Genomic DNA, 26,359 nt, shown 5'->3' on the forward strand with positions numbered 1-26,359 from the left:
GATTAATACATATGTTTAAATAATTTTTTTGATAACTGTAATTGCAGAAATGTCCAGAAAATGACATACGAAGTTGCTGCCTAGCAGAAATTAAGCAGACAGAAGAAAAATACACAGAAACATTGGAGTCAATAGAAAAAGTAAGTTATCAGGTACTATTTTTGATGCCTAAGTACTTCATCTTATAGTTAATATATTAAACTTACTGTGTCTACTGTGTGTGTGTTTTCTGAGTTTCAGTAGGACTTTGGATTTAAAGATCTCAAAGCAGATTGATACATTCCATAACTAGCTACTGGTTTCTTAGCATCTAAATAGCACTGTGTTAGACCCTAAGGATATAGCAAGAAAGACAACAAAACCCTGGTTCTCATGATAGTTTCTCTCATGGGACAGTTTATAATTTAAGCAAATAAGTGTGCCAGGTGGTGAGAAATTTTTTTAAGAAAAATCAAGGAAAGGATAAAGAGTGATGGACCTGGGCTGGTATTTTATGTAAAGTGATAATGGACAGCCTCTGTGATAAGATAACACTTAAGCAGGCAGCTGGGGGAATTAAGGGAGCAAGTCATGCCAACATCCCAGAGATGACAGTTTCTGGGAGAAAGGCCTTCGGATGAGACCGTGTTCAGTGTGTTTCAAGGAACAGCAATAGCCCAGGTGGTAGAAACAGCGAGAGCAGAGAGCTGATGAGCCACCACATCAGGTAGGGGGCATGGAGAACACCTAGCTCAAAGCTGGCATGTGTGAGTAGAAGAAGTGACATGATCTAATGTAAGTTTTTCACAGCTTGTTCTGAGTTTTTGGGAGAAAAGTTAGAAAGATATTGCAGTAATTAGATTGATAGAACATGGTGGTATTTGTAGAGCTGTTAAGAAACGGTCAGATTCTGAATAAATGTTGAAAGTAGGGCCAAGTGGATTAGATGAGTTAGGTGAAGGATATATGGGAAAGAGAGCAATCAAAAGTGCTAGGTTTATAGCATGAATAACTGCATGAGTGGTGAAGATTATTACTGAGATGAGGACAGCTTTGGGAATCACTAGTCTGTTGTAATGTACTAAGTTTGCAATACCTCTTAGCTTCCAAGGGGCTGTGTTAAAGAAGGAGTTAGAGATATGAGGCTGGCATTAAGGGGAAAAGTTGAACTGACCAATATATTGGGCTATTATCATTATGCAGTGGAATCTAAGGCCGTAGTACTGAATGAATTCATCTAGGAAATGAATGCTGATAGAGGAGAGGCTTGAGGCCACCTCTGGCAACTTCCATATTTAGGGGTCAGGAAAATGAGAACCAGGAGAAAATTTTGGCCATTTAGGAAAAGAGCTGAAGGTGTGGAAAAGTTGTTTGGGAGAGGGGTGGGAGTAAATTGGCTAGGGAAATGTATTAGGATCATGCAGTATCACAGGCTCAATTGTAAATTAGACTATCAATCTAGTTCATGTTTAACTTCTTAGGTATGGGTACAACCAGGGTTGTAGATTTAACTAGGGTTTTTCTTCTTCCAGAAAAGCAGAGTGGAAGAGGAGAGTAGAGGGTAAGGGTATACGCAAGGAAGAGATTCTGATGATGGTTTACTGAATGTAAACTGAGTAGGGACGGAAGTGAGGACTTGAGAGACCCGGGATGTTCAGTGGATTAGCAGATCCACTGAGGTTGAAGAATTCCATGCAGGAACAAGCTGTAAAGGTAGGAGGTTGTGGTTAGAGAATTGATTGGCTGAAATTAATTCTTTTTTTTTTTAAAGATTTATTTATTTATGATAGACATAGAGAGAGAGAGAGAGGCAGAGACACAGGAGGAGGGAGAGGCAGGCTCCATGCTGGGAGCCCAACCTGGGACTCGATCCCGGGACTCCAGGATCATGCCCTGGGCCAAAGGCAGGCACTAAACCACTGAGCTACCCAGGGATCCCCGGCTGAAATTAATTCTATAGAGGATTTCAGTTGTTGATAATGAGAAGGTCTTGGGTTATGACCACCAGAAGAGGGAGCTGACCTAGGATGGAACACAAGACTACTGGAAGTCAAGAAACTGAAAGGCCAGGCTATTGGAAAGATCATCTGCACAAATACTGAGATTGCCAGGAATGGACATTGGAGTGTTAATGGAAAGAGATATGGCAAGCCAAGAACTAAAATTCTCAAGGAATGAAGGGGATGATCATAAATTACACAAGTAGATAATTGATCTCAGGATCTAGAATCTCCATAAGGCATTTGAGGGATATTTAGTATTAGTCCTATATCTCCAAAATACTAAAAATATATATATATATATATATATATATATATATATTTTTTTTTTTTTTGCCAGTTCAGGCAATAGTGTTCTTTTTTTCTTACTTTTACAAGTATTTATTGCCAAAACCTTTTATTCTATACTTCAACTTTGTCTTTACATCTCTATTCAGGTATAAAATCTTTAAGATAGAGAAAATAGTTTCTGCTTTTTTCTTGGTATTCATTATATGGATAAACAGTTGACTTTTAATACATACTTTTAATATATATTCTTTGTGGATGAAAAACTATTATCAGGATAAGTTGTGCTTAATCATTACTTGTCTGTTCTATCCTTGTAGTATTTCATGGCACCACTGAAAAGATTTCTGACAGCAGCAGAATTTGATTCAGTATTCATCAACATTCCTGTAAGTAAAAATATGCTAGCTAAAATTGTGGTATACTTCTGTAAAATCTCCATCTTATTGGGTTCCAGATTTCTATTTTAACATTTTCCTGATTCTTTAAGAATCTTAACTCTATTTTTTGCCTCCTGAGTTCTTATATCCTTATTTTCTAGAAATAAAGGATATGTCCTATCTTCAACCAAAATCAATCAAAATGCAAGCTCAGCACACATGGATAAGATTCATGTATATCCTTAACTGCTTGTCAGGAAGAGGTAGTCTGAGTTAAAGAATCCCTGGTACCACTCTCTCTTTGTCTTGTGGGAGCCCCCTTAGGCCCCACTCCCTGATCTATTGCTACTGCAGCCCTTCAACCCCGTCCTGTAGGCACTGTCTTGAGGGCATCAGTTTCCTCCACTTCCCTGGCCTCTGTTCTGTGGTGGTTTCTGCTTCTGCTTCCAATTGTACTAACCTTAACTCCCATTTCTGAAATACACTACTGTCTCAGGATTTGAAAGTCCGTTTTAGCAGTTAGAGGTGAGGAGCTTTTTTTCACATTTATGTATGCATTTTGAATTTCAGAGCCCCTTAGGATTATCTTATAATCTATCCTTTAGGATAGATTATACTATCTTATAACTATCCTTTAGGATAGTTACCTAGAAGCATTGAAACAAACCAAATGCTGTGCCAAGTGAGGTCATACTAGGCAAGATTCAAGTTCCTAAATCCCTAAAACTGGTTTGGATTTTAATATATAGCTTTTGTGCACAAGCTTGCTCATTTTACATGAAAGTTCCCTACTATTTTGGTTCTGTTATGTTCAGCGTTGATGTGTATCAGTCAGTTAGCTGGCTATTATCCTCGTCCCTGATTTGGGCCAGACGAAGATATTCTCTTTGGTTCATAGCATAGCAGGAAGAAAAAAAGTCACACTATGAGATCAACATTTAGCATGAAGCAAACCACACACTGTTGGAAGAGGAGGATCTTGAACCACTATAAGACGGACAGTGTAACATAGGACGCATATGACAGTCCTTAATCTTACAGCTTTTCCCTACTCCTCAATAAAATGACAGGGTAAACATATTCTGGTACCTCTCCACCCTGCTAAGGAAAGGGCATGCTGTGAAGTCAGTATCTGTACCAGGGTACAAGGAAGAGATAATGGGAGCGTTGGCACCTTAGTTAGCATTTCCTCATTTCCTGGCTCTGACATGTATTTACTGCCTTACTGAAAATTACTTGCTTATCAGGAAAAAGGTGAAATTCTGACTTCTGAGTTGCTCTAGTAAACTGCCCAGTACAATTTGTCTGCACTTTATTTATGCCATTAGTTGTCTGGTTTCAAGTAATTTAGTGTGATTATTGTTAGCTTAGCACCAGGATGCCACTAATTGACCAGAGTGCAAATCTACATTTTTATGTCCCAAGGACATGAATCATTACTTTATTCCATCAATAAAACATTAAGCACTTGGATAGTTTTATTTAAAAAATTAAAGTGATTATAATGAAAATAAGCTGTACATATTTTTATACAAGGAATAAATTACCCTTTAATAAGTAGTGAGATAATTTCTCCCACCACAGGACACTGACGATTCAAGTCCAATCTGAAGCTGCTGTTTTCTGTGTACTTGGCCTGTCTCTCTCTACTATTCCCTCCCCTTCTCTCCTTTCTCCTTTCTCTTTTTTCTCCCCTCCCTCTCCTCCCTTTCCCCTCCTCTGTTTCCTCCTCTGCTTATCTGTGATAGCAGGTTTATGTGTTGAGGGCATTCAGCATATCCTTGAATGACAAGTTTAGGAAATCATAGGGATTTTAGGTTTGGGGTGTGGTTGGTTTTTTGCTGAGGAGGATCCTGATTTCTAATTTCCTTTGATTTTGTTTTCTTTTCTTTCCTAAGGAACTTGTAAAAGTTCATCGGAACCTAATGCAAGAAATTCATGATTCCATTGTAAATAAAAATGACCAGAACTTGTATCAAGTTTTCATTAACTACAAGGAAAGGTACCTGCTAACTTCCAAATTTTGTGGCTATCAATTTGTGATTATAGTGAGGGTTAGCATTAAAATTGCTCATAAACAGCTATTCCTACTGTCCATTAAGATACCACCTGAGTAGTAATTAGAACATGGGGCTGTTTATGGGCAATAGTTTGAGTTCTGTATGTGTGTCAAGAAAAAGGAGGAAAAAAGAAAGGATCCAGAGTTGCATGGCCAAGTCAGAAGGTTCAGGTTCTTTTACAGACCCTTTACGTCTGAGTTCTGTAGTTAGTTTTTAGGAAGTCGTTTTAATTCTCTCAGCCTCCTTTTCTTCATCTTTAAATGTTAGGGGTAGATTAGGTGGTGCCTAGTGCTTGTTCCCACTCCCATATTTTATAATTCTCTCTTTGAGGCAGTTTCCCTTTCTAAGTCTGAAAAAAAAAATCTTCTGAACAACTCATGTGAGTTAAAGTACCGAGGAATTTCCCTTAAAATATCATTCTCTCTTTTTAAATCAAGCACTGCAGTTCCTAGTACTGACTTAGTACTAGCTAATGAATTGCTTTGCATCAACAAGTTAGATAAACATGAACTCATTAGCAGTTTTTTTGCCCTCAATGGAGAGTTGAAGGAGACAATAAATTACCCAACCTCTTTGTAAAATATCTATATCACTCCAGAGCTACCCTTCCTGAAGTGGCCTCAGACTCCATGCAGTACGAATTATCTTCCATCCAGCACAATTCAGGCTTCTCATCCATTCCCAATTTTCAGATAATGTGTTTTCCTTAATTAAAAAAGCAGGAAAGAGTAGGAGGTTTGTTAATGAGTAGAGTCATGAGTAGTGATTAAATAAAATTGTAGTATAAAGTAAAACTGTTCCTGAGTGTGCATAAACAGTCAAAAGTTGATCTCTAATAGGAACATAAAACAGACCCTCTTAATTTTGGTTTTGTGATATTCATGTGTACTCAACATTAAGTCATTAAGCCGGTTTGTAAAATTTACCTGCTATAAAAATATACATGGCATCAATCCCATTAAAACTTAGAAATAAAAATTAGCCCTTTTAATAGCATAATATGAGTGACCCCTATTCTGTGATTGTACATGTGGTATGTGTTTAGAAGAAATGAGAAAGCGGAGGCTCGGAGAGATTGTAAGTCATTTGCCAAGGGTCACATAGGCAGGTGGAGATACAGGACAAGTGAGATTTGCTCTGATTCCCCCTAACTGTGGTTTTAAATAGATGGGAATTCTGCTTCTTCCCCTTCCACTTTATTCTTGCTTTTTTGTCCTACAAATTTCTCTTTTTCCTTTTCAGGTTGGTTATTTATGGACAGTACTGCAGTGGAGTGGAGTCGGCCATCTCTAGTTTAGATAACATTTCTAAGACAAAAGAAGATGTAAAACTGAAATTAGAGGTACCTGTTTATTTTTTGTTTATGAAATAAAGATACACCTAAAAGCAAGGGGAAAGAGGTGGGGGATGGGCAAAATGGGTGAAGGGGAGAGGGAGATACAGGCTTCCAGTTATGGAATAAATAATTCATGGAAATAAAAGCACAGCATAAGGAATGCAGTCAGTGATTTTGTAATAGCGATATAATGAGACAGATGGTAGCTATACTTGCAGTGAACATAGCATCATGTATAAACTTGTCAAATCACTAAGTTGTACACCTGAAACTAATGAAACATACTCAACCAAAAAAAGAATAAGAATAAAAAATAAAAATTCAAGATCCGTGCAATAATAAATTTCCCTATGTATTCTAAATATAATTTCATATCAACTTTATAAAATATTTTAATAGCTAACTCTATGAAATAATAAAATGATAATAATATAACAGTAAAATCTACGACTTATGGCTCTATGTTTTACATGCATTATCTAGTTAGATCCTTATGACTCTGTGAGAGATACACAGTTAATTTTCTTCCCTTATGGATGAGGTTCAGAGAGATTATGAGTAATTTGCCCAAGGTCACCTAGGTAGAAAGAGGCATAAGATAATAAGTAAGATATATGGAAGATAACGTACATGTAGATTTAAATGTTTACGAACAGGCATATAAAAAGGGCATGGATGGATATTGCCCATAAGAGGGAAGATGAAACAGGCACAACTATGATTAAGTCGTATGTGATCAGCAGTAGTAAGGCTCCATGAGTAAGATTGATCGCTTCAGTACAGGTAGAATGCGGGAGGTTTCTCTGAAGAGGTAGTATTTGAATTAGCTTACGGAAGAATGGGGTGAGTCTTGACAGTGGAGAGTCCATGGAGAGCATTCTCCCAGATAAGCATGACTGACCAGATGAGTTGGCAAAGTTTGAGAAATGAGAGTAGACCAGAATAAACAGAACACGTGGGAGCAATGGGAAATAAATCTGGAAATTGCGTAATTTTTTATAAATGTATATCATTTTTCCTTCTTTTTCACAAGAAGTGTTTGTACTTTCAAAGAACTTTTGTAAAAGTTTATTTATGTTATATGAATTATCATCCCAAATATATTATCCATATGTTTGAATTTTCTTAAATATTGGGTAGAGATACACAGTCAACTCTTAAATGGCTGTGTTTGGCTTAGTTTACTCTCTAGTGTCCCCTTTGCTGTCTTTGTCCAATTTAGCAGTGAAATCAGGTGATGAAAGGGGGAAAAAAGAGGCACATGATTTTCAAATTAGAACTCTTTCATTGTTTTTAGCATATTTGGTATGACTTCATAACTCCCACAACAGGGAACCATTGGTTAGGAGGTTTCCATATCTAATAGGCTATTGAGTGACTGTGCTAGCTCTCTATCACGGACCTTCACCCTTACTTCTCACAGTGATCTGATGATGCAGACTTAATGTCTGCGGGTGACTTGAGTCACCACGAAATAACATCACAAACCATGCTAGTGTAAAGGGTTCTTGCTTCTCTTGGGAGAACAGAGCCTCAGAAGTATAAAGCTGTAAGCTACCTTGACTCAAATTGAATTGTGATGGTAAGATAAAACTGTACAACTTACACAACTAGTTCCTAACAGAGCTACCATTAGAGCAGTCTTTTTTGTTTTTATTTTTAAACAAAGATATGAAACTCTGGCTCAGGATAGGAGTCTGCATGTTGTCAACCAAATCTCCCTTATTCTCAGCATTATTTGGGTGTTCCTTCCTCTCCTTTCCTTCAGAGTCCTTGTCAAAGGCCTGCCTATGACGTACTCTGGGACTCTAGGAACATAGTTTGTGTGATCACTATCCATCTGAGGGAAAGAGGGAACCTGAGGCTGAGTTTGAAAGGCTCAGGGCAAGAAGCTGCTGGCTGTCCTTTTTGGCCTGAAAAGTCACTACTCTTGACCAAGGCCCTGATCTGCAAGTATTTGATAGACACTGTGACACCTCAACAGATACTCTTTGCTGGGACTGTCCTCTGCAACTCCTGGCATGATAAAGGGAAAGTTGCCCTATTCTCCATGTGTCTGCCCCCTTCATGTCTTCAGTTTCTTATTTTTTATTTTTGAGAGACAGTGCGCATGAATGGGAGGAGGAGCAGAGGGAATGGGGAGAGAGAAAGAATCTTAGGCAGGATCCATGACCCTGAGATCATGACTTGAGCCGAAATCCAGAATCTGAAGCTTAACTGACCAAGCCACCCAGGCTCCTCATGTCTTCAGTTGTGTGGTTGTTTTTGCTCTTACTGATTTTTGTCTTTTTTCTTCTCTACTTTGGAACCAAGATAACATAGGGCAAAGGTAACAGAGTCTCTTTATCTTGTCCTGTAAGCTGGCTCATCTCTATTCTGTTTAGTTTCTTCTCAGGTAGAATTGGAGTTCAACTAAGCATGTGACTGGATGTTTTGGAAGACTCATTTCTACCCTTTATTTACTTTCAATACTAATAAGCATTTTACATCTCAGACTCAGACTGCCCCTTGTTATAGGAAATGCCAGCAATGTTAGTTTTTTTTTGCTTCCTGAGACTGTAACTTCGAAGAACTTCAAGGAACTAATTATTTCCCCAGCAGTTTTAAACTGACTTCTATAACATGACAAAGTGAATTTTAAATGTATAGCATTTCTCTCCCTAACACTGCTAAAATGGCATGTATATACATGAAGTATAAGATATAACCTCAGTTCCACGGAGCTTAAAATGCAGCTAGGGAGATGAGACTCATTCATTACAATAATCTTAACAGCTTAACCTCCTATTTGAGACCCATGATCCAGAACTCTCTACAATCTGTAGAAGCAAGAGATCAGTTGAAATAGTTATTCTTCCTAGTGAACTGCAGCAATTGACAAGACACGAGCTAACATGTCCAGATGTCCCCAGTTCTTGCTTAAGACCTGTAATCAAATACTCATTAAGTCACTATGGTCATTAGAACTAATGGAGTTTACTTTATAGCTCCTGATAATATATCTTTCCATGTGCCAGAAAGCTAAGTGTAGGCAAAGAGGAAACAAACTTATGAACAAAGCAATATTTTCTTGAATGCAACTCTTTCTATGAACTGGAAAATTCCTTGTTCTGGGATGTGCAGTTGTTTGAGGGTTTTGGACTTAGTTTCTAACTAACAATAATTTTATGGAACTTTGTTATTTTTTAAAATTTGATCACAAATGTGTGAGAAACAGTAAAATCAGAAAAAGCAACTTGTTCAAGGTCATGCAGCCAAGCCTTGATTTAAATTCATTCTTTGATACTTCCAAGTACTTTCCTCAAAGTCCTAGGTAATGTCAAAAGAACACAAGTCAATACTATTTTTAGATAAACTTTTGAAAAAGGAGAATGTGAGTTTTTTTTTTAATGAGGCTTTTGAAACTTTGAATCCAATAGTAAGTTTATTAGCAAATTTTTAGAATTGATCATTCCATTTCATTCAGTTTCACAAATACTTATTAAGCAAGACTAGATTCTTAAAGCTATATAAGATATATTGGGGAAGATATGCATACAACAACAGTTAAAATGCACACAAGGCATAGAGAGGGAACACAGTTTTGATTGGGATTATCACAAAAGGCCTTGATGTATAGTTCTTGAAGAGGATGGATTTTTTTTGGAAACTGGACAAAGCACATGATGGTTGGAAAGAACAGAATGAACGAAGACATGCCAGTGGGGAAGGCACATGGCCAGTTTGAGGAGTATCATTTTTCTTGATGCCTGGCCCATAGGCTGGCTATGGGTAACTAGTAGAAGGTAGAGCTAGAAGGGTTAGTAGAAGAAGACCCTAGAGGGCCATTAGAGAAAATAAATTTCATGCTAATGTAGTTCTACTTAATGATTCATTTTAGAGTTGAAATGCTACAAAGTTTGTTTTTTTGTTTTTTTATTAGATACTTTTTATTTTCAGAAGGGATTATTAAGAAGGAAAATAACAGGATGTTTATTATATTAACAGTTTTGTTTATGGCCTCGACATCTTTTAATGTTTGCTTCATGACTCCCTTTGATAAAACTAACAAAGTTTTAAAAAAAGTTTTTAAAAAACATTTCATTAGGAATGTTCCAAAAGAGCAAATAATGGAAAATTCACTCTTCGAGATTTGCTTGTGGTTCCTATGCAGCGTGTTTTAAAGTATCACCTTCTCCTCCAGGTATGTAACTTAAAACCATCAGTTTGTTTATTTTTTCACTTATTCATTTAACAAAATATTCATGCAGCATCAATTATGCTCCAGATACTCCATGTCTGGGGTCATTATCCCCTTAGATTTTCAATGATGAGTATAACTAAGTGGGAACTAACGGAACAGCTGGAATCTTTTTCTTCCTTTTAGCAAAGATGATTCTGTATCTTGCACAAAGTCACTTTTGGTGTCCTTCAAACAGAACTGGCTCCAAAAAAATCTAAAAAAAAAAACAAGACAGAATGAAAAGATGCCTCTGACCAAGTCTTCTTTGGTTAGCGGGAATCATTTGTTAGAATCTCAAAGCTGCAATACCCCTGGTTTTTGGCAGGTCAAGTGTTTTGGACTTTTTGCGTTATAACCATAAACTAAGTTCTGTCCCATTCCATGCTGCTTTCTGCTGTAGTAAATTATAATAAGAGTACATTTATTTTGAAGTGATTCTTGTTATAACCACAAAGCTTATGGTTTCCACAGTTAGTCCTCTAATGAGGGTGGAGAGTCTTATAAATTTAATTTGATGGCTGTACCAGGAGGCTCATTAGTTCTGCTCCAAGGAAATGTCTTACAGTATTAGTCTGTCAACTCTGCTGATGCTTGTGAAATGTCATTTTAAAAAGATCTACTACCTGTATGTGAAATACAATTTTGAGTCTGCTGCGCTTTATACATCTTGTATATTAAATTCCTTGGACTGTAGTTGCAAAATTATTAGTCATCTCTATTTTTGTTCTACTGAGAAATCAGAAAAATTCAAACCCTGATTATTTCTTTAAAATGCATTAAAACATTTATGAGACCTAAACTCAAAGCAACTTAATCAAATTGGATTTTATGAAAAAATAATAAGGAAGACATAAGCAATCAGTTTCTGGGACATCATGAAACCAAAAACATGTCCAAAATAAGATAATTTATTTTGTAACTTTGGTATAGTCAAATGTCAATTGAAGAATTTAAAAGGTGCAGTTTTCAAGAAATACCTATTATGGTCATTTATAAAGTTCTAGAGAGACTTATAAAAGCATAAAATATGGCTATAACTTTTTTTTTATTATTTTTATTATTTTTTTTGGCTATACCTTTTTGTTTTTTTAATTTTTTTTTTATTTATGTATGATAGTCACACAGAGAAAGAGAGAGAGGCAGAGACACAGGCAGAGGGAGAAGCAGGCTCCATGTACTGGGAGCCCGACGTGGGATTCGATCCTGGGTCTCCAGGATCACGCCCTGGGCCAAAGGCAGGCGCCGAACCGCTGTGCCACCCAGGGATCCTAGCTATACCTTTTTGAAATTGAGCAGACTTTTTTCTTAATTCCTCCTGGAGTGTTTTATATTTTAAATTTCTAAAGAATTTTTAGTTTTATGATGTTTTAAAATAGGGAAGTTTTTATTTGGGGCACCACATATAGACAAAATTATAGAAATGTGTGGTTTTTTAAAATATATTTATTTATTCATGAGAGACCGAGAGAGAGAGAGAGAGAGAGAGAGAGAGAGAGGCGGAGACACAGGCAGAGGGAGAAGCAGGCTTCATGCAGGAAGCCTGACGTGGGACTTGATCCTGGATCTCTAGGATCACACCCTGGGCTGAAGGTGGCACTAAACCACTGAGCCACCGGGGCTGCCCTAGAAATGTTTTTCCATCTTGATAGTGTAGGGTAGAATTTGTCTAATGTTTAGACATTTGTTGAATAAATGAATTTGAGCATTTCCTACTTACTGCTGTACTTTAATGGGGAAATAATTTTTGAAATGCTTTATGGTTTGAAATCCCAGATTTATAAAATTAGAATATTTGAGAGTGAGGGATTTGAAACTGAGAATAATTTAATATCATTATTTAATAAAGGAAAAGTAAAAATAGAAATAAAAGAATATCACTTGGACAAGTTTATTATACTTAAAAATCTAATGGCTATAGGTCCTCTTTATAACTAGAAACACTATTAATATGGACCTCAGCAAAAATGTTTGAGTGATTCTTGAACTGGTTGTGAAGGGAGCAGTAAGAGTTCCGTTAAGTATATCAAGGAGAGCCAACAGTGTGCCTAATGAGATCAGACAGTAGAATGTATTTTGAGAATTGCGGTTAATTTAGTGTGGATGGGATATAGGTTGTTTGGGTGGAGTGGAGAGAAAAGTTGGGATGGGTTTGCAGAATTCAGACCACAGAGGATCTAAGAGGTATGGATGCCGAGCTGAAGCTTTCGTGGGCATCACAAAAGTCTAAATAGGGTAGAGACAGAATCCAATTTATATATTAGAAACCCAGCTCTGCTGTCAATAGAATGAATAGAGTGTAGTCCAGAGAGGCTACAGGTCAAAGGCCCATTTATAATAACCCATTTGAAAAAGCATAAGGGCTTGAACCAGTGTAGTGGCAGTGAGGATGGTTTCCAGGGGAAAGGTCAAAGTCAGTATCATCGGAACATAGTATGGGAGAGGGGTACCTGGGACACTTCTTAGGTTTTGGCTTAAGTGACTCCACTGATGGAGGTACCATCATTCAATAAAGCATAAACAGGAACCAGAGTAGAGTTGTGGGTAAAGGTGCCTTAAGTTTGGAATTGTTGGGTTAGACGAGCTTGTGAGATAGATACCCAGGTAGAACTGTTTAATTGGACAGAAGAGTCTGGGACTCCGTGAGTTCTGGGTTGAGCACATTGCTTTGAGAGGGATTGTCTTATTAGGTGAGCGTTGACATTATGGCAATGGTTGTGATAGAATTTGTAGAGTATGTTTAGGAAGAGTAACAGAAGACTAAGGTGTAAATCTAGGGAATGGTAACTTTCCAAGTTGCAGATAAAGAAGAAGGTATGAAAGACTGGTGAATAGGCAGAAATTTAAGATGGACTAACCAACAACAATAATAGCAACAAACAAAAGATTCTAATATCCCGGAAGCCAAGGGAGAGGAGTAACCATCAGAATCAGTTGGCAATGAAGGGACCTTCCATGACCTTTGAGAAGGATGTCAGTGTAATGGCAGGGAATAGAATTCTTTCAAAAATTTTTTTAATGCTTTATTTATTTAATCATGAGAGACACAGAGAGAGAGAGAGGCAGAGACACAGGCAGAGGGAGAAGCAGGCTCCATGCAGGGAGCCCGACGTGGGACTCGATCCCGGGTCTCCAGAATCACACCCTGGGCCAAAGGCGGCAGCGCTAAACCGCTGAGCTACCTGAGCTGCCCAGTTTGAGATTTTTTTTTTTTTTTAATGAAAACAGAACCTAGTTAGGTTGTACCAGATTTATTACATTATGGTATAAATAGTGATAAAAATGCATTATTTTAAAAAATATTTTCTTTCTGATATTTTGGTTTTAATTGAAGAAAGTATTATTGAACTGTGTCTTCCAAATAGGAATTGGTCAAACATACTACTGATCCTATGGAGAAGGCAAATCTGAAACTGGCTCTTGATGCAATGAAGGTAAGGCAAAGGTGTCATTAACTTCTTTGTATTTTTTATTCCTGCCTAAAAACAAGAAAGTACAAATTGCTAATAAATACGTGTGATTTGCTAATATGTTATAGCATGTTAAGTATTAGTATAGCTTTGCATTTGGTGGGGAGAGGTGGATATTTTTTGTAAAGATTTATTTACTTATTTTAGAGGGAGAGAGTGTGCACAAGTCGGGGGAGGGCAGAGGGAGAAAATCTTCAAGTAGACTAAACTCCCTGCTGAGCACCAAGCCCATGGACCCTGATGCGGGTCTTGACCTCATGACCCTGAGATCCTAACCTGAGCTGAAGTCAAGAGTCAGATGCTTTTTTTTTTTAAATTTTTTTTTTATATTTATTTATGATAGTCACACACAGAGAGAGAGAGAGAGAGAGAGAGGCAGAGACACAGGCAGAGGGACAAGCAGGCTCCATGCACCGGGAGCCTGACGTGGGATTCGATCCCGGGTCTCCAGGATCGCGCCCTGGGCCAAAGGCAGGCGCCAAACTGCTGCGCCACCCGGGGATCCAAGAGTCAGATGCTTAACTGACAGAGCCACCCAGGTGCCCCAGAGAAATGGATATTTTTAACTGAAAATAGATATCCCTGCATGAATTCAATTGTTAGACAAAGATACATAAAACCATGAGGTGTATTAAGATAGCTTTTGCTATTTATGAAAGTATGACAACTTTTATTACCATTGGGAATGATTTAATGGTTTTATTTCACATTCCTTTTGTGGTGACTAGTAGAAAACTGTTGGCTTGTGTAAGCAGCGGGTCAGCTGGTGACTTCAGAACACCAATGGGACTTCTTTTCCTCAAGGGAGGGTATCTGTCCCGCTTACCTCTGTGGATGCCACAAGTGGATTTCAGTTTGGGTTTCTATTGTAGGTAAATCTGAAAATCAAGAACTAGACGTAGATAAAGGCAGACTTTTAAGTATATTGGGGAATCTGTAAAACCTCAGTCTCTACGTGGTGTTGAACATTGACTTAGAAATACGTGCCCCTACCTTAAAACACATGCAGATATTTGTTCTCCAAACAAAATGCCAATATGACTCTACTCAGAGCAGTGCTAATAATGACTTCTCTGAGTGAGTCCCTGTGTGGTTTCAGCATTAGCTCTGCTGTTGAGCTGATTTTAGTACCCTGGCAGGAAATATCACACAATTATTTGTTACTGTTTTCAGAAGTCATACAAAGTTCCCAATTTTTAAAAAAAGTCATTTATAGATACACCCTCTGAAAAGTCAGACTTTCATTTAGAACAAAGTTAGGAACTGCTTTTGGTCAGGGTTCTGTTCCTGCTGTTGCAGATGAATTTAAGAGGGTAGAGAAAAAAGAAAACCCAGAAAACAGGAAAATCTAGAGCACATATAATAAAAATAGCAACTTACAGTATGGAGAGATTAGCTAATGTTTCCTCAAATATGAGAAAAGACATTTTTAAGTAGGTGAAGAAGGCACGTGGAAAACCGTGTCCAGCATTGTTTGTCTGCTTTTAATTCATTTTGGTGCTCTGAGGTTTTTCTCCTCTCTTTTGCTTTTCCTTCATTAAGTCTTTAAAATTGAACTGGCTGCCTTGACCAAATGCTCTTAGGAACCAAGACACTAACTGGTTGCAGAAAACAGTCCTGCTGGATTCACTGTCTAACTTTTAGTTACTTTTTTCTCCCTGCTAATCCTTCATTATTGCATTATTGACCTTATTCTCACCCATGTAAAAATGTAATTCTCTCAAGGTCAGTTATTAACGTGTCTGGAATTTACATTCTCCTGACCTAGTTTCCTTTTGTTGTTGTGTATGGTAGCAGATTTTGTTTTTGTTTTTTATCCTTGTTCTTCTCAGAGGTGTGGTAAATGACAACTCTTCAGTCTTCCCAGCTGTACTCCAGACATTTTAAAATGGCTTTTGAGTTGCAGCTTTGATTGATTGGACATTTATTTTATTGTCATTGAAAAGTTAGGGTGATTACTTTTACTACTAATGAAATTAATGATGTGTTTTCTTTCAGTTTTCGTCTCTTCTCCAGTCTTATCATGACTTCTTTTTGTACCCTTCCCTTTATTCCTTAGGACTTGGCACAATATGTGAATGAAGTAAAAAGAGATAATGAGACTCTTCGTGAAATTAAACAGTTTCAACTATCTATAGAAAATCTGGTATGTAATTATCTTTCTCTCCATCTTCCCTCACCCACAAATCAGAGGACATTCTACGAGTTGTTTTTGAAGAAAAGATTGTTTACCTTGACGTTTCTGTTGTTGTAGGTTTGTTTCTGATTCTTGGTTGGCAGCATCCACACAGGTGTCTCGTGGCACCTGCGATACATGTAACATTGTAAGGACTTTCCACCACGGCTTATCTCTCTCTCCTTAATCACACTATGCCTCTTCCTCTGGCTGTACAGATTCTAGACATTGGAGTTCAGTTTTTTTCTTTTCTTTCCCTTACCATATATATACACACTCTGGGCTCATTCCTGTTAATCTATTAATTTTATACATATTCACTGGGTGACTACTGTGTGCCAGACATTTTGCTTGAGGCTGGTGCTGTAACTATGAACAATGTGGTCTCATGGTTGAGGAAGGAGTGAAAAGAGAGTTTAAAAATGCTGTACTGAGATTTCTGCTGTGAACAGGGCGGGACAACAGAGGACAATAAGGAGAGTCCTAGTTTAGATAAGATGATTAGAAAAAGTTCTTCTGGGTCATTTGCCTCTTGCACCTGAAGCATAAGAAGCAGCCAGTGGTACAGAGATCTGGGGAGGAAATTCCAGGTAGAAGCCATAGCAAATGAAATGTCCAGAGATGGGTAAGAACCTGGGGTGTTCAAGAAGGTTGAAAGGCAAGAGTGGCTGGGTGAGTGAGGGGAAGACTGATGGGTCTGAGATGGGAGAGAGGAGGGTGGGAGGACTATGTCCCACAGCCTTGTAGGTCTGGGCACTGAGCCGGGGTTTTTACTGTGATTACAGTGGGAAGCCAGTAAAGGTTTCTGTAGGAGAGTTTCATTCTGATTTACATTTCAAGAAAACCCTTTTAGCAGGCAGGCTAGTCAACAAGTTGTTGAGGTGGTGGTCTTAAGAAAGAGTTGGTGGAGGCCTGGATGGAGCTGTGGGCAGTGAAAATAGAGATGCCTGTTTGAAGGAAAGATACTTTTCTTGGTCGAGCAATTTTATTGCTGCCTTCTCTGGAATATCTTGAGCCTGTTTCTTTTCACATGTACAGTCACATCCCCCTTCCAGGACCCCATCTGCTGCCTTTCCAGTCACAGAAGCCTCCAGTCATTCCTTCACAAAGTTGCATTTCCAAATGGACTTTGCGATTCATTCTCTTTCCAACCTTGTCAACATTTGCTGTTGCCTTTGGGATTCAGCATGATATTTAAAGCCCTTGGTGATTTGGGCTTAAGCTACTTTCCTGAACTCATCCAGCTAGTACCTGCCCATGTACTTGACTTTGCAGGTCTCCTGCTGTGTTGTAAGGTCTCTAATTTGCCACACATTTTTATCATTCTGCCTTTGATGATAAATTTTCAAAGCCTAGAATGTCTTCCCATTATTTTCTAGCAAATTCCTTCAAGGTCCAACTAAAATAATTCTTTCCCTGATCTCTCATTATTACTTTCCCTTCATAATTCCTTAACATATTACCTGGATAGCTATTTAGCATGGTATGTGTGTGTGTGTGGTAAACTATATATATGACATTTGCCAGTTTTAAATGTACAGTTTTGTGACATTAAATCCATTCATGTAGCTGGGCAGCTGACACCACCGTCCATCTCCAGAACTGTCTTTATCTTGTAAAAATGAAGCTTTACCCATTCAGCACTAACTCTCCATTCCCCCTTCCTCCCAGCCCCTGACAACCACCATTTTACTTGTGTCTTTGTGAACTTCTCTAGGTACCTTGTATAAATGGAATCATGTAGGGCAGCCCTGGTGGCTCAGCGGTTTAGCGCCGCCTTCGGCCCGTAGTGTGATCCTAGAGACCCATGATCAAGTCCCACATTGGGTTCCCTGCATGGAGCCTGCTTCTCCCTCTGCCTGTGTCTCTGCGCCCCCCACCCCCCCACCGTGTCTGTCATGAATAAATAAATAAAATCTTAAAATAAATGGAATCATGTAATATTTGACCTTTTGTAACTGGCATATTTTATTTAGCATAACGTCTTCAGTATACATCCTTGTTGTAGCATGTATTTCATTTTTTTTAAAAGAATTTCCTTTTTAAGGTTTTAAAATTTAACATTGATTGTATATACACATTTTGATTATCTGTTGATGGACACTTGGGTTTCTTCCCCCCTTTTGGCTATTGTGAATAATGCTGCTATGAACGTGAGTCTGCAAATACATGCTTGAGTCCCTGCTTTCACTTCTTTTGGTTATGTACCCAGAAATGGAATTGCTGCATTGTATGGTAATTCTAGGTTTAATTTTTTGAGGACTGGCTGTATTGTTTTCCACAGTGACTGCCCCATTTCACATTCCCACCAGCAATCACAGAAGTTCTAGTATCTCCACATCCTCTCTAACACTTTTTCTTTTCTTTCTTCTTCTTTCTAAAAAAAAGTCAATCCATCCAAATGGGTACAAAGCAGTGTCTATTATGGTTTTGACTTTTTATTTCCCTAATGATTAGGAATATTGAATATCTTTTCATATGCTTTTTTGGTCATTTGTATATCTTTCTGGAGAAGTCTCTATTCAATTCCTTTGCCTATTTTTGAATCAGGATTGCTTGCTTTTGTTGTTGTTGAGTTATAGGGGCTCTTTCTATATTCTGGATACCAATTCTTATCACACGTTTTGTTTGAAAGTGTTCTCTGCCATTCTGTAGGTTGCCTTTTCACTTTGTTGATAGTATCTTTTGCATAAAAGATTTAATTTTGATCAATTTCAAATTACTGTTCTTTTGTTGACAGTGCTTTCATGTTATATCTAAGAAAAGAAATCATTGTTAAGTCCAATGTCACAGAGCTTTTCCCTTGTGTTTTCATATAAGAGTTTAATATTTTTAGCTCTTTAATCAGCTTGGTATATTGCATAAGGTAAGGTTCCAACTTCATTCTTTTGCCTGTGCATATCCAGTTTCCCCAGAATCATTTGTTGAAAAGGCTGTCCCATACCCCTGAATGGTCTTAGTACTAGTTTCAAAAATCCTGTGGCCATATAAATGAGGACCTATTTCCAGGTGTTCTGTTCCATTGGTCTAAAAGTCTGTCTTTATGCAAATGCCACACTGTTTTAATGACCATAGTTCTGTAATAAGTATTGAAATCAGGAAGACTAAGACCCCAACTTTGTTCTTTTTCAAGTTGTTTGCCTATTGTTTGACCTATTAAGAGTTCCTTGAGATTCCTTATGAATTTTAGGATGGAGTTTTCTATTTTGTAAAATACATCTTGGGGACCTTGATAGAGAATGTCTATTTTTATACTTTCATGTAGTACAGTTAATTACATAGCTGCTTCCTTTATTAGAATGTAATTTCCTAGATGCTAATGATAATTTTCAGTCAATTCTTTTTCCCCTTAGCACCTTGTACAGTAGGTGTTCATAAATACTTTTTTTTTTTTTTTTATTGCCAGCCTCTGGGGAAATGGTTCATTATTTTTAACCATTAAGTCATACTTTTCATTCTTGAGATCTTAGCTCAAGGAAGCTATCCTTAACTTCCTAGACCAAATTAAGCCCCTGGAAACATGCATGTTTCCTGTACTCTTTCTTCATGGCTATTGCACATTTATAATTATATACTTCTGTGAATATTTTTCCCCCACTAGGCCGGGGTTATTTTGTCCTATATCTACTAATGTGTCTGGCACACGGTGGGTGATCAGTAAGTGTTAGTTGCTGTAACTTTGTTGTGATTTGAATTCTTCCAGTTAATTCTTGCTTTTGGTAGCTTCCCTCTTCAGGTTATAAGTAAAATTAATTAATGTTCTCAGTATACTCCCAAGGATGTCCAAGGACAGACTGTTTTCAAAAGTGTATCATGTAGACCTGAGCTTTTTAGGGTATGTGTGCTAAAAATGTAAAATGATAAAGCCTGTAGTGTAATAAGGTAGCTGTCCCTAGCAAATATCCTCACTAATATTTATTTGTTTTTACATGATTACAAAAAACTGACACATGTAAGTTTTATATTTTAGAACCAACCAGTTTTGCTTTTTGGACGACCTCAGGGAGATGGTGAAATTCGAATAACTACTCTAGACAAGCATACGAAACAGGAAAGGTAAGAAAAGAGGAGCAAATACTGATTTTCAGAATAAGTGGTATCAGAAGATTGAGAAAACAATTCTCTTAGGACAAAGGAGGGAAACAGAGGAAGAAAAATAAGGAGACACACCAACCTATGGTTTTCTAAAAATTTTCCAATAGATATGTTAGGTCTTTTCTTCTCTGTTCTGGTATCTGTTGATTTGTCTAAGTTCTTAAAGGGATATGACAAACAGAATGTCAGCTGAGGCTCCAAGGGACACATTAAAATGAGAGTAGAGATAAAGTAGTAGGTAACACAATTGTTTTAGATTTCTCTTTTTGGGATACATTTGAAAACAGCTAAAAAATACGAGATGTCCTAAGAAGGAAGTCTTAAGTGAGGAAAATTTCATGATATTTTCTTGAGGGAAGTTCAGGTTAGTGAGTTTAGCTTGGTATCCCAAATTATATACATAGGATTGCTAATCTGATTCATTTGATTAAACTGGCCATTTTCTGGAACCTTTGGAGCGACAAAGTGAGCCAGCAGGGGGCAGTGTCAGCTTTCGCTTCCAACTTGATACCCAGCCTCTACAGGTAGCTCCCAGGAGATCCATATCCTTTTTAGCATCTCCAGGAAAGAAGTCTTTGAAAATGATGCCAGGACTAGAGCTGTGTGAATGTATCATTGTCTTTACCATTATTTTAAAATGCATACATGTTAATTAGAATTTTTGAAAAGATAAAAAATATTAGTGTTGAACGATAGGATTACAAGGTTTATTTTTCTCCAGTTACATTGTTTTTAGCAGTTAAGAGAAATATCAACCCATAAATATAAACATAATTTTTCTAGTTTACATTTTGCTCATACGCTGTTCAATTTGCATTTCAGGTGGTCCATAAAATCATGCGGAGCAACATAGAGGGTAAAAGTGCAGGTTCCAGTTAGATCTGGGTGTGAATCCTGCTCTTCATCTCATTAGCCCTATGGCCTTGAGCAAATTACTTAACTTTTTTAATCCTCAGTTTCCTCCCCAATAAAATGAGGATGAAAATAATACCTCAGCAGATGGTCCTGAGGATTTAAATTAAGTGAGTCATCTTTATGAAAGGGATGGACACTTCTTAACACATTCTGGCCGACTCCTAGAAACATCAGAAGTTTACTGCTATTGTTGTCATTACTATTCTGTAAATGTTTTGGCTTTGAAACTAAAAAAAAAAAAAAAAAAAAGATAATTGCTCATTGACACTTTGTGGCTTATCTCAGTTGTTCCTTACAGCAACTATGTATTGTGCATATTCTTACTATAATTTTGCATATTTTTTTTTAATGAAACTAAGGTAGACTAAGGCCATTCATTCAGTAAAGGGTAGCGCCAGGGTACGCACAGTTCATTCTTTTCTGTGTGCAACACTGCCTTTGTTTTTCATTCCAAGAAAAAAATATTTGGTCGGTTTAATTAGATTTTACCAAGGAAAAGTTAACATCCATGCTTAAAAACCATTTTAAATCTCTTTCTCTCTCTCTTTCATTCTTAGGCATATCTTCTTATTTGATTTGGCAGTGATTGTATGTAAAAGGAAAGGCGATAACTATGAAATGAAGGAAATAATAGATCTTCAGCAGTATAAAATAGCCAACAATCCTACAACCGATAAAGAAAATAAAAAGGTGAATTTTTGAAAATTAATTACTATATTTTACTCATAGCTTTGAATATTCAAGGAAAGTATGCTCATGCATTAATGTGAGAGGGCTTATCGATGCAGGTGTTTTGTCTTTCTAGAAATTGGTTAGGAACAAGCCTCTGTGAGAAATAATCGGACAGGGTCACCACTGACAGTGATCATCTCCGGTGCCTTCATGGCATTCTGATGCATGTGGCCTCAGAGCTGCTAGAGATGTGACGTGGACTACAGAAATCTGATCGTAGCTTGAATGCCGATGATGTTAGGATTGGTTTGTGGGTGCCTGTGGGGTGGGTTAGGGAATTAGGAAGCACGATGTTACTGACGGGACCTGCTAACCCGAGACTGAATTTCCACAGTGGTCTTACGGCTTCTACCTCATCCACACCCAAGGACAGAATGGGTTGGAATTTTATTGCAAAACAAAAGACTTAAAGAAAAAATGGCTGGAACAGTTTGAAATGGCTTTGTGAGTATTCCTGCTTTTCAAAGTGCTCTTTCTACTACTGAAATCTCTTACGAATAATGAACTCTCAGTAAATGTGCCCCAGCACTCGCAGCGTGTGTGGAGTCTGGGAGACACTGGGCCTGGGGCCCGCAGCTCTGCCTGGGACCTTGGCCAGGCAACGTGGGAGGGAGGTCGTGGCAAATTTCTTCAAGAAAAAGACAGAGGGAGCTCTAACCTTCTGTTTGACTTTCTCCTCCTGAGCATGTTGTAATTCTTTAGCTTTCTGCAGCCTGTGAAAATATTCACTATTCTTAATGATAAACTTTTGATATAATTACTGTATTTTATGTAGCTCTTTGGATTAGAAATAGCTCACAAGCCTACACCTTCATCCATATACAGATCTTAATAGAAAGATGCGTTTCTTCCCCTCATTTGTTTTTTTTAGCTCATTTATGGTTTGGGTCCTAGATAAATGCTTGATGTATTCAGCGAATGTTTGAAGGGCTTGATTTCTTTCAGTGTTCTTTCCTTTTATTAAAGTGGAAGCTCGAGAAAGATGTAGAAATAAGTCAGACCTATTTCAAAGAGAATAGCATAAAGAGATGTAATTACACAAGTACACAAGAACATGTTCTTATAGGGGTTTCGTTTTAGTTTTGATGTTTTGGGATTAAAAGGTCCATAGTGACCCTTATTATGAAAACATGGAGGTCACCCTGAAATTGAAACTGTTAGCAGAGGTGAAATTCAGAAGAAAAAGAAACCAAAAAAAAAAAAAAAAAAAAAAACCCAACCAACACTTTTGTGATTTGTTTCATTTGTATTCTAGCACTGTTTACCATTTGTGGACAAATTCTATCAGACTTTTTGTTTGTTTCTTCTTTTGCTTTGTTTTAAGAAATGCCTATGTTAATGTAAAATGGGGGCAAGATTAGAATGTTTTAGTGTAGTTCTGAAGTGAGAAAAACAGATTTTCTTGAGATTATTTTATCTAACATTTAAAGAGGAATGATTGTGCTGCTAAAATAGTTTTAAGCTCTTAGACAATTCTGGATTCAGCAAGAACCACTGCCGTGAGTTGGCTGCATAGTCTCAGCTAAATTCATTATCTCTCAGAGCCTTGGTTTCCTCCTCTGTAAAATAAGGATAATAATATTTTGAATTCCAGATAATATGTTTCAGGCAGAGTGCTCGCCAAATGGTACACCAGCAGTCACATGGTGTTGAACAATAGGTGATATTTATTGTTAGCACTATTACTAATATTGTTTTATATTTAGGATCTTCTTGTACTCATGAGGATTTGCAAAATCTGAAGGCACCATCCCAGTATACCATTATAGCCCGTATAATGTATTATTATTGGTCACAATGGTGAAACAAGAGGTTAGCAGATGTGTGCATTGATGCCACAGCTACACTACAGGTCCCCTGGGTGGGGCCTGAATGATGAAGTTGGTGACATCGGCCCAGTGTCTTATGGGTGGTGGGCTACATCATAAACCTAGGGTGCTGTTTTAACGAGGTTTCAAGTGGTAGGCTTGTTTACCAGGGGTTGGTGACAGAGGGCAAAGGCAGGGCTGATCTCAGGCCTTTGCTCTTGTGGGAATGATGTTAGGCTAGTATTTTCTTATGGGTTCTCTTTGGCTATATTATCTGTAGGTGAGTGAAAAAATTTCTGCAGAGGAAGGAAGTTACATTTCTTATCCAGAGCATGCAGGCTCCTTAGACTGTATGTTAAGCATGTCAGTTAACATTTTGTGCAGTTGCCATAAATCAAACCGCTTTACACTGGATACCAGAGATTTAATAAGTTGGATGCTTTTATCTCTTTTGTGTTAAAAAAAAATCTGGGGTAGGTAGATGAGGGGTAGCCTGGTGGCTCACTGGGTATCCTCAGGGACCCAGGCTCAGGTCTTTGCTGTCCATTATCAGCATTTGGCTTCTGTACTCAAGATTTGTCACTTTGTTGTCCAAGGTAGCCCTGGAGCTCGTTATAAACTCCGTATCCTAGGCAGCAGAAGGTGACCCCTCACTTTTAAGCATCCTTTGCAGACAGATAACACCACAGACTTCTGTTACATAATACTGACTGGAACTTGGTCATGTGGCCACATCTGTCACAGGGAACCTAGCAAATACAATCTTTATTCCAGGCAGGATAGTGCTTGGCTGAGAATCAAAGTTGTCTTATGGAAGAAAGGAGAAATTTGCACTTGTAGACAACTACTAGTCACTGCTTTATAGCTGTATACCTATGGGAGTATGGGTGGATTGAAATTGTTTCACCACAAGAAAGATGGCTGTACCACGCATAGGAAACCAGGATTCTTAATCTTTGAGCATCTTCGAGGCACCTCACCAATATAATTAAACCTCCAAGTGGCTGTTTGTATTTCAGAATTCCATTGACTGCCCATGCAGATGGTGAGAGGGTGGAAGTACCTTTTTTGAGAATTGCTCAAAGTCGAAGTTGAGGGCTTCTATAAGCAGGGATTATGCCAATTATGGCAAAGTAAAATTAGTCAGGATTTTACTCAAGCATCAGAATATTCCATTATTTTATTTCCTCCCCTCTTTTTTGAGGCTTGTTATGCAGGAAAGCCCTGCTTAGTAAGACAGTTCCTGCTTGTCTTGTGTTCAGGAAAATAGGATAATCTAGGTGAGTTCTGAAGCTTACGATGTTACCTGTTGTTCAAATTTTGTTATTTTATCCATTATCTAAAGTTCTAGCACCCTTATTCTATAAGCCAGGGAGAATAAAAGAAAACTAAGAAGTCCAGCAGCATTCCTGACAGCCCATTAACAACAGTAAGCCTCGGGTACCTCCCCACGCTGGTTTCTGCCAGTGTCTTTAGCACTAACATGGGACACACAGGTCCTCTTGAGCGTTCTGGAGTGTTGCTTTAAGGAACTCAGAGAAAGAAAGGGAGGCATCGGTGGGAGGGTGGTGGGAAATCAGGGGAGGTGATATTTTAAGACTGATGAAATGCTTGCCAGGTCTATTTACAGAAGATGGCAGTTCTGCTGTTTATAGGATGATTGGATCATTTTTATTTAAAAAAAATTGCAAATCACCTTTAAGATGTTTAAAATACCGCTTTTAATTTAGAACATTAAAAAAGACCATAGAAAAGCATGAATACCAATAAACAGTAAGTACCCAGTAAATGTGTATCATCTCCCCAGAGGTGACCTAAATCTCAGCCTGTGTCTTTGCCGGGCACATCCCCACCCCTGCTCAGTAGCCGTGTTCTCTGACCTTCTTTGGCCATAACCACTTCCAGCATTTAAAATATGCAGTGAACCATGTCAGAATTTGGCAAACCTCTGTTAGAAAGGCTGAACAAAGAGAAAAGCAGCAGTGACCCACTTGGATAGGGCAGGGAGAACAACTTTTTTTTTCCTTTTTCTCCTGTGAGAATTGGTAGCAGGATGGATTGCTTGAGGTTGTTGGAATGGTTACTGAACCAAATAAGGCTGGGAACCCTAGTTCTGGGGGACTCCGCTCTGAAGAATGTATTTAACATCTTTAAGAGATGAATGCATATATGTTGTTTCTTTTTTAAAAAATTTTATTTATTTATTCATGAGAGAGAGAGGCAGAGACACAGGCAGAGGGAGAAGCAGGTCCCATACAGGGAGTCCGATGCAGGACTCGATAGACATAGGCAGAGGGAGAAGCAGGTCCTATACAGGGAGTCCGATGCAGGACTCGATCCCAGGACCCCAGGGTTACGCCCTGGGCCGATGGCAGACAACCACTGAGACACCCGGGCATTCCACATTGCTTATTCTTAATTTATTTCCAAAAGTGCTTTTGTCACTGTCTCACAATTCCATTTAGTTTTCTTTTTCTGTGAAGTAAGATGGCAAATATTTTTGTTAGCTTTAGCTAGTTTTTGTAATGATACAGGAGAATGTGGATGTGAGTGCCTATAGCAATGTTGAAAATATTGTCAGGAAGCTTATGGATATGTTTTCCCCCAACCCCCTGTATCCAGTGTTGTTTTTATGAGTTCTCCTGTTTGATTTAAATTGATAAACATTGTTATACCCATTTTATAGCTCCAGAAACTAGCAATAATGGGAGTGTTTTAGCAAATTTGTACAACTTCATTGCTATATAATTTATAATAGAGTTCAGGATCTCAGTTCATAGCAATTTCTTTATCCATGAAGGTGCTAAAATAAGCAACTGGACTCAAATCCTGTTACTTAAGACTAGAGTCAGATTTTCTTTTTCTGGTCCCCTCTATCCCCCTCACTGTAACTAAAACCTG

The 26,359-nt window shown here is 38.0% G+C and overlaps 1 protein-coding gene across 6 annotated transcripts in view; it reads left to right on the forward strand.

Moving 5' to 3' along the window:
• VAV3 (vav guanine nucleotide exchange factor 3) overlaps nucleotides 1-26,359 on the forward strand; it is a 439,091-nt gene that overhangs the window by 248,003 nt on the left and 164,729 nt on the right. For all 6 annotated transcript variants that reach the window (XM_072754465.1, XM_072754466.1, XM_025996323.2 and 3 more), the window contains 10 exons: nucleotides 48-140; nucleotides 2,588-2,656; nucleotides 4,546-4,649; nucleotides 5,950-6,049; nucleotides 10,131-10,226; nucleotides 13,628-13,696; nucleotides 15,792-15,878; nucleotides 19,879-19,964; nucleotides 21,476-21,608; nucleotides 21,985-22,094. In XM_072754465.1, coding sequence (XP_072610566.1) covers nucleotides 48-140; nucleotides 2,588-2,656; nucleotides 4,546-4,649; nucleotides 5,950-6,049; nucleotides 10,131-10,226; nucleotides 13,628-13,696; nucleotides 15,792-15,878; nucleotides 19,879-19,964; nucleotides 21,476-21,608; nucleotides 21,985-22,094 — 947 coding nt within the window. The remainder of the gene's footprint in view (nucleotides 1-47; nucleotides 141-2,587; nucleotides 2,657-4,545; nucleotides 4,650-5,949; nucleotides 6,050-10,130; nucleotides 10,227-13,627; nucleotides 13,697-15,791; nucleotides 15,879-19,878; nucleotides 19,965-21,475; nucleotides 21,609-21,984; nucleotides 22,095-26,359) is intronic.

This window comes from Vulpes vulpes, chromosome 3, assembly GCF_048418805.1.
Source record: "Vulpes vulpes isolate BD-2025 chromosome 3, VulVul3, whole genome shotgun sequence".
Taxonomy (NCBI): Eukaryota; Metazoa; Chordata; class Mammalia; order Carnivora; family Canidae; genus Vulpes; species Vulpes vulpes.